This window comes from Emydura macquarii, unplaced genomic scaffold (genome assembly GCF_026122565.2).
Source record: "Emydura macquarii macquarii isolate MOO-44397 ecotype Brisbane River unplaced genomic scaffold, CSIRO-AGI_Emac_v2 contig_1477, whole genome shotgun sequence".
NCBI classification, from domain to species: Eukaryota; Metazoa; Chordata; order Testudines; family Chelidae; genus Emydura; species Emydura macquarii.
The window spans coordinates 23092912-23106527 of NW_027131614.1; the positions used below are offsets into that span (position 1 = coordinate 23092912).

Consider the following 13616-nt stretch of genomic DNA (forward strand, 5'->3'; position numbering starts at 1 on the left):
CTGGCCTGAAGTAGTTTCCATCATAAGAGGTTTTATAGTTTGGTTCAATGGCTCTCAGCACCCCCACTAAAAAAAAATTGTTCCAGACCCTCCTGCTCGAGGTGGCAAATGCAGGTCACATTAGAAAGAAAGGTCTCACTCTTTAAGCCATACAAAGATGAAAACAACTTTTCAGTTACACCTTTACACATTGTTCCAGACAAAGGGTTGTCTGCCTAATCCCACTATAATGTTTTAGTAGTTGGCACTCAGGGCAGACAGAGACTGCTTCATTCCCTCCATAATTACTACTGTTCTTTAAACCTTAGCTCCTGAATAAACAATACATACAAGGGGAGAACAAATCACCAAATATGTGTATTTTAAAATCTAATGTGACAGAATATGAATTAAGTATGTACTAGAATAAACAGGGATGATTTTTTTAAAAATCCCAGACCAGAGTCGGACTGTAAACACATTAGGTAGTGGAAATACATTTTATAGATACTTATTATAGGGTTCTGTATTTAATAATTAACCCAAACCACTTACTAGTTAATATCTTTAAAAAGAATGCATGCTAATACAATGCCATCAGTTCGTATGGCATATTATAGAGAAATAAAATAAAGTCCCTGGAGTTTGGAGTCCAAGGGCTTGATCCTGCAAACATGTATGTATCAAAGTAATTTTACTCACATGAGTAGTGCCATTAGTGTTAACATTATTGATAGCAATAAAGGTACTCAGCTGCATCTTTTCAGAATTGATCACTAGGTTAGACATAGCATACAAAGGCTTTACACAAGTCACCAAGAGCAAGATCCTGGCTTCATTGAAGATAATGGCTAAACTCTCATCAATTTCAAAGGAGTGGGGAGTTCCACCTCAATTTTTCTGCTGCAGGATCTGGTCCTACTTGCTCCTCATACCTGGGACGAACCTCACACATGTGAATTGAACTCAAAGGGTGGATGTTCAACATTCCTAAAAAGTCACGCCCTTTTTAAAATCTCAAATTGGACACCTGTGCAAAAGTGATTAAATGCCTTAAATTGCTGCCTGGGATTTTGTTTGCTTTCTTCCCTCTGGGTTTAGTTTATAGGCCTGGATGATTGTAGCCCCAGTGCACACACCTGGGAACCAGTTTTTGTTATCAAGGACAATTAATGATTGCAGCAGCTGCAGCAGGTTAGGCCATTAAAACAACAGGATATAAATATAAATGGGCTAAAGAAAAGAACAAAGTCAGTAAGGGCATAGCACAATCCACTTACTGCCTGAGACTTGATAGTGAGATTATTAATGCTGACAGCCTCTGGGCTGTCTCTTGATTATTTATTGTTCTGTCCTTTTCCCTCTCAAAATGAGGAATGGCAGAATCAATAAAGTTACTGTAGTTTTTACCTTACTGACTAAAGCAGTGGCTCTCAAACTTTCCAGACTCCCATAACCTTTTCAGGAATCTCATTTGTTTTGCGTTCCCCAAGTTTCACCTCACTTAAAAACTACTTGCTTACAAAATCAGACATAAAAATACAAAAGTGACACAGCACGCTATTACTGAAAAATGGCTCTCTTATTTTTACCATATAATTATAAAATAGATCAACTGGAATATAAATATTGTATTTACATTTCAGTATATAGAGCAGTATAAACAAGTCATTGTCTGTATAAAATTTTAGTTTGTACTGACTTTGCTAGTGCTTGTTATGTACCTGTTGTAAAACTAAGCAAATATCTAGATGAGTTGATGTACCCCCTGGAAGACCTCTGCATACCTCCAGGGGTACATGTACCCCTGGTTGAGAACCATTCCTGGCTAAAGCACCAATACTATAAGCCAGCCTTGCCCCTGTTCAACACCTTCCTCCCCCACAAGCAGAGGGGGGAGATGAACCTGGGTCTCCCACATTTCAAGTGAGCATGCCAACCACTGGGCTAAGAGTTAGAAGGTGAGTGGGCTGTCGTCCTCTGGCCATTTTGTATGGAGTGAGGCAGGCACCTAATTCATTCTCACAAGAAATGACTTAGGAGCCTAAGGCCTCTGACTTCAGCAGAAAGGTTGCTGGTGGTGAATCACATGCAGAGATAGGCATCTCTCTGCAACCTGCACTTAGGTGCCTACCTCTGTTAGAGAGGCAGGGCTTAGGACACATCCATTTCTTTAGCATCTCACATTGACTAACTTAGGTAGTTCCCAGGTAAGCAATATGACTTTTGTGGATCACATTCTTAGGCATCTGTCTCTCCCCTTTCATTGTATGGGGAGCCTAGTCTCCTAACTCAGGCTTTGTGAATCACAGTATTATTGCAGTGATTCTTCTAGGTGCTTAAAAGATAGGCCTTGCAATTCACCTTCTTGTAAATCCAAGCTGTGGTGCTTAAAGCTCTACTGGAATGCTTTAAACATAGCCCTGTCCCCAACTTTCAGTATCTCAGATGTTTTATTCTGTCAAATAGAATCACCTTTCCTTCAGAGGAAATGAGGGTCTTTCCTTCCTGAAAGCACATGGGCTAATGGCTTCATGCACTAAACCTGTTGGTTCCCCCCCGAGTGCCTCTCTCAGTCTGGATCTTCCCTGTCCTCAGCAGCACTTGATGAGACCCACCATCATCTTCCTGTGCAATGACCTCAGGGAGGGATTGGAAAGCAACTGTAGTGACGCACAAAGTTTGCAAAGCACAAGAGAGATGGATTTCAGGTGGGTCAAGCAGGATTTCTTCCACCCTAGATGTCCAGCCCAGCCCACATCACCCATCCAGGGCAGGGCACCTCCAAATGGCCACCCAAAACATGGTAAAAATAGCTATTCCCGAGGGAAGATACACTTGAGATTAGCTTGCTCCTAAGGATTAAAAGATTTTTATGACCCCCACACCAGTAACACTGTATATGTTTAGGCTTAAATTGTAAATAGAGTTCAAAACAGAGCAGTTGAAAAAAAATAGGAAATGTTTTCCTCCTTACCATACGTGGCTAAACTTAAATCCAGAGTATTTTCACCGTGTTGGATGATATTTTAACACACAGATGTGGGTAGCCATAATACCATATTATTACTTTTGCATTGCCCCAAATATATACACACACACAAATGTATATAAGATACAAACGAGATATATACACACACAAAGATACATGATCAGTGACTTGTTCATATAGCTTTGACCACATCATCTGCCCTCCATCAACTACTCTGTCCGCATGAACTTTACTTCACTACTCCAACTGCTTTGCACCACTGCCACTTAAAAAAATAACAAACAAACAGTGTGCCAAAGAACATTGCCTCTTTTTCCCATAAAAGATGGAATATAGTTACAAAATTACACCTGTCCAAGATCTAGGGTGGCCAAGGTTTAATCTTGAACCAGTGACAGCTTTTCTATGCATGATCTATACTAGTATAGATCTATATCTATACCACAGAGTCCCCATGCATTGCCTCCCAGTCTTCTAGGGGACAGAATTAAGGATCTGCTATTTTCCCTCCCTGCCCGCCTGCCCACTCCCCAAACAACCAGCACAGGGTGACAAACAACAGTTCTGTGGAGGCTGCTTTCCCCACCCCATGTCACTGTTCACAATGTGGGTATCTGGTTCAGAGGAATAAGTAATTCAGAAAGAGTCACAATCTGGCTAATTATCTTTTAGCAAAAGAAAAAAACCCATTTTCATATTAGGAGACATGCAGAAGTATGAATTGTTGCATGTTTTCCGAGTGAAAAGCTATCTTAACTCAAAAAAATTGGCCCCTGTTCTGCATTTTATTGAGAAAACTATTAATTTAGAGAAAATTCATTATGTAACACATACACAAGTGGTACATCAAAGCAGAGTTATGCACAATTTACAGCATTCATATCTCAAAACAGCCAACAAAACCAAAAGAATTAAAACTTCACTGTTTTAAGCAATGGGTTGAAATTCATAAAACTGCATTTGTTATTAGGCACCTACCTCTTTGTTCTTTGGAAATTTTGGAAATGACCACTGGAATATTATGTTCTGCTCCACCCTAGAATTAGAAAACAGTCATTCATACCTCATTGAAATTATTTTCATTCATAAATATGTTTATAACCTGAAATATATCTTGTGCATTTTCCAGAGAGCAACTTTTATTTTCAGGCAAAAATAAAATGCAGCCTCTCTCTAATGGCTTTCTTTCTGTTTTTCTAATAGGATGGCAATCAATTACTTATTGCCTTACAGGAAATCAGTTAAACAGGCTGTTAACTGAATGATAGACAAAATTCTATAAAAGTAAAATAAAAATCACTGCAGGTTTCTCCAAATTCTCTACAAATGAGTAAATCAATTCTGTATCATACAAAGGGGAAATGGGCATAATGCTGTATTAGCAAAAATGCTGGACTCATTTTATTTTCAAGCTGGCAAGAAACAGACAAACAAATGGCCAAAAAAGCAAGAGGTTTGGTTATCAGATTTTGTTTGTTTCTGTCTGTCATCACATACAAAGAATAAGCAAGCAGTGGAATAAGTACAAGGAACAAAAAAGGGGTCTCTAAGTAATTGAGCAGCAGGTATTCACTAAAGAAAACAAACTGGACCACATAGTATTAAAGAAGCATTCAGCTTTACTGTTTCATTCAATGTTCCCTGTTGGTTTGTATACCCGTATGTTGCCAATATTAAAAGTAAAGCTAAAATAAAAAAAAAAGGGGAGATCAAAGGAATGAAAAGTAGGCAAGTGTAGACAGATGAAATTTGGGACTTCAGACCCCAAAGCTCCAGGCCCCACCCTGCCCAATTTTAGGAGTGATCTACAAAGGTCAAGGCTAATCATAATTTTCTAGTTCTTTTCTTTGTGGAGGTCACCTTGAAAGTGTAAAATTGATTAATACCGATAGCAACTCAAATCACTGAAACGGATAGCTTGTCACCATCATTTTTGCTTAAGAGCTATTTGTCATCGCAACCCACCTACAAACACTACGGCTTAACTTTGGGACCCATGACACCCACACCACTGGGTTCCTCAGTTTTGAGGAGCACCCCTAGACTAATTCACAGCTATACGACAGAGCACTGCCATCTGCACAACTCTTCATAGCCTAGGGATGCTACGTATCCTTTCCAGGCAATGGCCAAATGCCTGTAGCCGAGTGGTCTCTTTACTTTGATCTCTTATGTGAATAACATGGTCTAGTGACCTAAGCATGGAAATGAAAACCAGATGTTGCGTTCCTCTTAGTTAACCAACTTATTCAGGGAAATGTTCCTTGAAAAATGTTTTCTTTGTCCCTCTCCTAATCCAATCTCTTATTGGTCTTGCTGACCCCAACTGCCCAGAATAGTTATATCCAGATGGTCTCTCTTCCTCTCTGTAGCTTCCTTGGGGGTGGAGACAAGAATAGGAGATGCCAGGTAAGAGCCACTATCATCTCCACTCTCACAAATGTAAATGTGTCCTTGTGGCCATGGCAGGAAGTGGCCTGAAATTTTCGTGGAGCAGTAGGAGTGGGTTAACACTTCTGGAAGTGGTTGAGAACGAGAATATTTCTTCACGCATTGACTGTAAGCTAGGGAACCCACTGACATCCCCTAGCAACTGGATGCAAGAAGGGAAGCCCTATACTTTCTACTGCCAGTGTATGGGTGGAGCTTCTACAGGTATGCACAATGCATAAACTGTCATGGATGTGGGCTGATTGTTCAGTTAGTAGATAGAGAATCTAAGCTCCCTTTGATTGCACATATGTGCAGGGATTCAGCTGAACTGTTCAAAATTACAAAATGAATGTACAACTTTATATTATTAAACATCCTTTGAGGTTTTTTTCATCCATCATCATCATCAACAGACCTTTCTTTGGCTAAAATAACCCAGATCAAGTCAGGGAACTTTACAAGTCTCACCTTCCATTCAGATACCTTCATTTACATACACACATAATTCTCTCCACAACCTCTAAACAAAGTCAGTCACTATCAATGCCTTCCCAACCCACTCCCCGCAACCCATGTAATCCTGGCTTCACATGAGTACACAGAAAACCAGACACTTCCTTCTGTCCAGTGCATCTTAGGGCTCAAACACAGCACTTAGGGCTTTGGTCTTCCTTCATCACAGTCATTTACTTGGTTTCACCTTCGGAGCAGCCTGGTCTGCCTCCTCCTTTCCTCAAGCACTAGTCCACAGGGAGGAGAGAGGCTGCTTCTGGGCCATGCAGCCCTAACCTGGCTGTATCCTCTACCTTGTTTATTCAACACTATATAAATTGGTGCTTAAAGGAGCATAAAGCTGTACCACACAGAGTAAAATAATATTACTCCTTTTGACCTGAGCAGCAAGCCAAAAATGTGTAAGTTGTTCAAACTGGGAAAAATTGGTGATGGAGTCAAGTATTTCTTTGATGCAATTTTGATTTCTTTATTTACAAAGAATGTACAAAGTGCTGTTTCCCTGAACATAGGAGGAATCAAACAACAGTAAACAGTTTTCTTGATCACTCTTACAAGCCTCTTTCATCCTGCACCTGACCCAAAACCTCTTTCTACACTTCTCCCAGAACTGCACACAATGCTTGTCTTGGCTGTGTCTGCAGGTTCCTTCTGTATTTCTGTGTGCTTCTCTGTTGTCTCTCCCCATACATTCCTATTCAAATACCTCAAGACTGCTATTATTCATAAAGGATTTACCCATTTCTATTATCTTAAATGAAGTCACCAATTACACCCATTTGCTTCAACAAATTTTACCCCAACCTTTAATAGTAAACATCCCTCCCTGTGTCCTAGTCATGCCACAGACACCAGAAGACACCAGCTTAAAGGTTAGCCAATGTTATAGATTCAATCTGAAATTCAGAGAAAGTATACAAAGATTATATTCACAAAGAGCTGGCTGGAAAACAAGAATTCCATTGCACTAAATATTTTAAGGTTCCGATATTTGTTTTAGCTACACATTGAAAAAACAAAACAAAACAAAAACAGAGAGACCTTTTGAAAGTTTTATGAAAAAAGGTAGGAGTGTAAGAAACCCATCTCAGAATAGCCAATAGTCCAGTGGTTAGATCACATACATCCAAGATAAGTGTGCTATAGAGTCAGTATTTCAATCTCTCCTGTTGAAGCTGTTTCACTTTGTATAAATAATTAAATATTCACTGGATCAGAGAAAGAAAGAGATGGATTCTATAGCCTGGTGGTTAGGATACTCACTATTGAATCAGGCAAATCACAGACTTAAACCTGGCTCTACCACAGCCTAGGTGAATGGCTCAACCACTGCACTATGAATGGTTTTAAGATTGATTGTTTCACCTCTGTACCCCCAAATTTCATCCTCAGAAAGTTTCATTGAAAGATATATTTTTGCAAATAGTTTTGGTTTTGAAGACTAAGCATTTTCCAGTAAAATACACATTCATGTACTTGATTTATTGATACTCTTTATGTATTTGCTCAAGATGGAATTGTGATATTTAGACATTAATATCCAGGTGGTTGGGAATTTTTCAGTAACACTTTTGTTCATTAGAAAATGTTGATTCTTCAAAACCAAACTTTTTTGCAAAAATGCATCTACATATATGTACAAAATGTATATATATATGTGCATGTACACATTTAGTTTATAGCTTTTTTTGTTTGTAACCAGACAGAATGTCAGACTCTGACTCAGCTGGCTTCTTATGCAGATTATTTGGTAAAAAAGAATAATCAAAACAAGGGAAGAAAGAACATTGTACAGGCCTCTGAGAGCCAGGAGTAATAATAAAACTGTAAAACTTAATTTTTTTAATGAACTATCAATGTTATTGCCTGCTTCAGTGGGAATGATATGCTCAGTCAGATTATTGAGAAACACAATGTTCTTTCAAAAGTCATACACCTAGCAACATATTTCTCTGAATCTGTGCAATTTAATCTTGTCAGTAAGATATGAATACATGACTGAAATACTACTGATTATTCATCAATCTCTAAATCTGTCTCTGTGGTCATCCTTTATCACAATGATTTATTAATGAGTGGTAGGAAGGGAGATTTAGAAGTTTGAGAAAATAAATCCATCTGAATTACTGACTGAAGTTTGATGCACATAATTGACCTCAGAGATCACGTATGCTACTCCAAGTGAAGTCAATTCAAGTTTTGCTATTGACTTCACTGACAGCAAGATCAGGTCCAAGGTCTAAGGAGACTGGGTCTGCATTCCTGCAAAGAAAGACAGCGACTCTCCTGTATTCATACATAAACAATTGGTCTCAAAGTGATGTCCAAATACAGAAGAAGAAAATATAAACATGAAAAGGATCTTCAGTCTTATGTTTTTACACTGAGAAGTACTTAATCATTCATGTAGTCCCCCACTAAACTAAACTAATTCTCCCACCATTGCAACTGTTGATAGAGCTGCACCAGTGGTAATGTAATGGGGGAGATTTTCCCCAAAGACTAGTCATCAACAGATAGGCAAGGAGTGCTGCATCCCAAGGAGATTATAACATATTCTCCTCCTGCTCATAAGAAAAAGGTGTGTCTAAAGGTCAGGAAACCATGCCATAAAGTGTGAGATTTAAGACACTTTATCCATTTAGTTTATCCAAGAGAAGATTCAGAGGTGACTTGATCATGGTCTACCATTACTAAGATGAAGAAGAGTTTTTTCATAGTACTTAGCTCTTTATTTTAGCTGTAAAGATATAATGATGTAAAAGATGTAAAAAGAAATCTAGTGGTTGGGAGCTGAAGCTAGACAAATTCAGATGAGAAATAAGGTGCAAATTTTTTACCATTAAGTTGGAACAACTTAATTAGGGATGTGGTGGATTCTCCATCACTTGAAGTCTTAAATTTAAGACTAGCCATTGTTCAAAAAGATGTGCTATACTTCAAACAAGAAGTTACGGGTTTGATGCAGAAATTACTGTTTGATATTCTATAGACTGTGTTATGCCCTAGACTAGATAATCATTATTGTCCCTATTGCCTTAAAATATGCAATTCTATGAATCAATGGGGTTAGAATGATCTCTGTGTTGTCCTACAGTTGAAGAGAAACATGAATGGTCAGAAGCTCCCTAGTGCTCAAGAATAGTTCTGGACTCACATGATAGGACATGATCTCATAAGATTTCAAAAGTTTCTTCCTTTTAGTTGGTCCTGAACAGGAGGTTTTCGGATAGCATGTCAGTATTTCAATAAGAGCTAAAGCATGCACTTAAAAAAAAAAGAGTTAAGAATTCCACCAACTTTCACTAGTTGGCTAGTAAAAGTGGGGGAATCATGGGAAAACGCTATTGTCCACGAACAGGAAGAAGAATAACTAAATAGATAGCAATCTTTGTATGAAAGACTGATATTCCAAGGAAAGTTGAAAAACATTTTGGTATAGTCCTGGAAGTGGTTTATTCATTATCAAACATATAGATAAAATACATATTATGTCTCTATGTGTTTATATTTATTTGAATGTATCCCTATTCCAACCCTCTCTACATCCCTTATCTTCTTAGACTATGACTCTTAGGACTCTACTGTTGGTAAAGTACATAGCATATATAGGGCCCCAGAAGGGACAATTATCATCAGTCAGTCTGATATCCTGCACAATATAGACCATAAAATTCAACCCTGTGGCTCCTGAATCATCTCTTGTGGTTGAGCTAAAGGTCCTTTTAACACAAAACCATGCAATCTTTATTTAAAGACTTCAAGTGAAGAAGAATCCACTGCATCCCTTCATAAAATGTTCCAGTAGTTAATTACCCTGTCTTAAATATGCAGGTCCTATTTATGGAGCTTCAGCTTGCAGCTATTAGAGTTAATTCTGATTGAGGTTCTCTGTGTGATACTAATAAAACATAATAAATTATCTAAACTGAAATAAAATTATTTTTTTTAATTTTAAAGTAATGTTTCAGCAACTTTACTATAATTTGTTCCAATTCCCTTGGCATATGATTATTATTTGTATTGCAGTATCACTTTAGGCCTTAATCAGGGGTCTGGGACACACTGGGCTAGGCACTTTACAAACACATAACAAATTAAAGTCCCTGCCCCAAAGAGCTTACAAGCTTAGCAATTCAAACTTTCCAGCTTTTTGAAAGTAGAACTTTTTACTTAGTAGTATATAACAGTTGTATACTCTCCAGAAAACGCCTCGAGAGAATTCACATCTCTGCTGTGAAAACATGCAGCTTTCATATTTCAGTGGAGAGAACATACTTCCCAAGGACTCTTACTTATGTTTAGTAATCTTATTTTATTTGTTACTATTTGTCTGTTACTTAAATAAGATTATTGCACCCTGTCCACCCCCAAATTTTGTATTCTATAAGTGACTTCACAGTATCGTACACTTATAAAAATCTGTTTTAGTGAGTTTTCATAAAAAGTTCACCTTCCAAATCCCCAAAATCCTGACTTCCAGGCCCAGGTTCTGTTTTTTTTCCCTTATACTAGCTTCACAATTTCACTCATGCCCATTAGTAACCTGACAATGACATGTAGTACTTCATGATTATTAAGTAAATAACAACCTATAATGACATTTAAAGAGAACAACTGGCTTGCCATTGACTTAGTTCATACTCAGTTTTAGCCAAATATAGCAATTAGTTTTCCATGAATTGGAGTCCTTAGGGGTCAATAAGATAAAAACAAAAGTATCAAAACATTTTAAGAACTAATCTTTCTATTCAGCAATTTTCTTATCCATGTCACACAAGGGAAGTGCACATTCATCTCATATTCTGGGTCACTTTTTCTGGTATATAATGTCAGCCCTATGCAATATGCACAAAATAAATCTGTACTCTTAACTTCATATGCATAACTTAAGGCTCTTTTTCATTCATTCATGTGTAGCATATTTGATTTTCTCCACTGCTGTCTTAAAGCTGAAGAATGCTGTGTTTAGAAGAAAGATAGAATTAATGCCATGTTATCTGCACTGTGACTGAAGGTTGAAGTAAGGTATTCAAAATGCTTAACTCTCTCTCTCTTTTAAAGAAGAACCCCCATAGGTCTTTAATGTTCCTTAAATATTCCTAAGGAATGAAGAAAATAAAGTTGCATGATAAATTGCTACAGTTGTCTCATTTACCGCAAAATAAACAATATGAAGAAACAATAGCATTTCCAGTCTTATTAATGACTAAAAGTGAATTAATGTGATATTATTTGTAACAGAATTGATGATGAACTCATTAGCTGTTCCTGTGCCTGACACTGTAATTTTGTATTTATTAACAAACACTTGAATTAGAGCACTTTTGAACAAAAGAATAGTCTTGTGCAATTGCATACCCTTTTTTATTTTCATGTAAAATTTTATTAGAGAGACCCCATCCTGAATCTTAAGAGGATGTACCCTCCATCCATTCTTTCCACCAGGTAACGTTTCTGCTGATTGCCTATTGTGACAGTAAATAAATACTTTAACTAACCCTTTTAGAATTTGTTTGCGCTATTGTTTCATGTAATCTGAAATATAATTTGCCTTCATTAAAATACATTAACTAGAAGACAAAAACATGTTTTGTGTAACCTGTGGAAAAATAAACCAAAAAAAATGCATACTACCTTTATACTTAATCCAAATCCTCCTACAGTTTGTCTTCTAATTGTTACCGTTCTTTCCTGAAAAAGTTAAATCAAGTTCAGTTAGTTTTAATGTTTTCTGCCACAATATCTATATTAACTCTTTAATGGTCTGTTTTAGACTGTTATAGACTTTATACTTTTGCCTTCTCATAATATAATTGTCAATTCCAGAGTGAGAAAAATCCCATGTTGTAGGTGAAACAAGAAGACCTGGAGAAAAAGTAGAGTGCTTGTCTCAATCTAAAACTCTTTTGTTTAATTTTTATGGTAGTGTTGAATTGAACAGCAACGACTAAATTAATCTTGCCTGATTAACAAATGAATCAGTCTGTGTTGTCACAGTCCAATATTTATAACCAATATTTTCCATGCACTGTGCTTTCTTAAAACTCAAAGTATAAAACTGATATACTGTAGATTTATACATCAATCTTGCTAATGTATATTTATAAAGTATGAAATATTTTGTAGGTTCCCCTGGCCACTTTCATTCCTGGAAAACATTTAATATTAGCTACTTTACTTAATTTTGAAAACCATATTTCACTTGTACACATATACCATACACACAGATGCATATATATACACACACAAATGTTGATGCCTTTCCATCTATATGTGTATGAAATCAACAACTCAAAAGCTACATCTAATAATAAACACACATATGGATATATATACATGTGTATCTATTTTATATAAAGATAGTATAAAATTTGGACATTTGCAGTGCGACAAGAATAGGTCTGCCAGTAGCGCTCTTTTCTACGTAATTTGTAGAGCAAATAATCTGACAATAGTTTAAACTAAAGGCCACACTATCAGCTGGTTTCTGTGTCAATGCAAAGGTGTAAGGAGACATAAGGCAAGAGGGAAGCAGGCTCTACAGAGCCACTACTTTTCCTTCTCACCTCATAGGTGGACAGGGCAGGGAATGTAAGGCAACACACTGAAATCATTGAGAATTTGGATTTACTGAATCAGAGGAAAAATACACATGCCTCGTACCATTCTCTATTTGTGATAAAAATGAATTGTGTAATTATAGAAAGAACAGACATGAGCTAGTCCATTGTGCTGGATGGAAAGATAGAAGGGGTAGAGAGAACCCTGCATGTTAATACTTTACACATGACCAGAAGAACAGCTGTATGTAAACTGAAAAGACTGTCCTTCTCACCAACAGAAGTTGGTCCAACAAAAAAATATTACCTCACCCACCTTGTCTTTCTAATACTTTACACAACAATTTCTCATTTATTTAGTTAGAGCAACTTGTTAATGTTGGTTAATCATCTCTGGGTAAAGGCTGTTTTAGTTTGTTGTTCAATATTTACACTTTTTTAATGTCCAGATGATATATGCTGGATTACAAACTTGAAGACTATACTCGTGTATTTATTCACAAGCAGATACAGCAAAATCACACTTGCCTACCCTGCCCTATCAGTGTGCTTTTCTCCTGGTTAGGTAGGACTTTTAGGAACAGGACTGAGACCACAAATTTACTTCATTTAGGCCAACAAACTGCTCTCATAAGAAGCCTTTGATTACTACTAGACACCAAGATATGATGGTGATATCTGATAGGGATAATGTAGAAATGAAAATTAATCTGGGCCAGAACTCCACATCTTTAACTTTTCGCTTTGTGTGATCTGTTGGGTGTTACTGCTCATCCACTGAGATTAGCCACATGTACATAGAATCATGGAATCATAGAGTTGGAAGGGACATCAGGAGGTCATCTAGTCCAACCCCCTGCTCAGAGCAGGACTAACCTCAGCTAAATAATCCCAGCGAGGGTTTTGTCAAGCCGCAGTTTAAAAACCTCTAAAGATGGAGATTCCACCACCTCCCTAGGTAACCCATTCCAGTGCTTCACCACCCTCCTAGTGAAAAACTTTTTCCTAATGTCCAACCTAGACCTCCCACCCCCCGCAACTTGAGACCGTTGCTCCTAGTTCTGTTATCTGCCACCACTGAGAACAGCCTAGCTCCATCCTCCCTGGAATCCCTTTTCAGATAGTTGAAGGCTGCT

The 13616-nt window shown here is 37.4% G+C and overlaps 1 protein-coding gene across 1 annotated transcript in view; it reads right to left on the reverse strand.

Moving 5' to 3' along the window:
- The window catches only part of SNTG1 (syntrophin gamma 1), a 503809-nt gene that overhangs the window by 201372 nt on the left and 288821 nt on the right, over positions 1 to 13616 (reverse strand). Inside the window, exons 4-5 of the mRNA XM_067553875.1 lie at positions 11555 to 11611; positions 3950 to 4007 (exon numbers count right to left, since the gene is read on the reverse strand). Of these exons, the coding sequence (XP_067409976.1) occupies positions 3950 to 4007; positions 11555 to 11611 (115 nt within the window). The remainder of the gene's footprint in view (positions 1 to 3949; positions 4008 to 11554; positions 11612 to 13616) is intronic.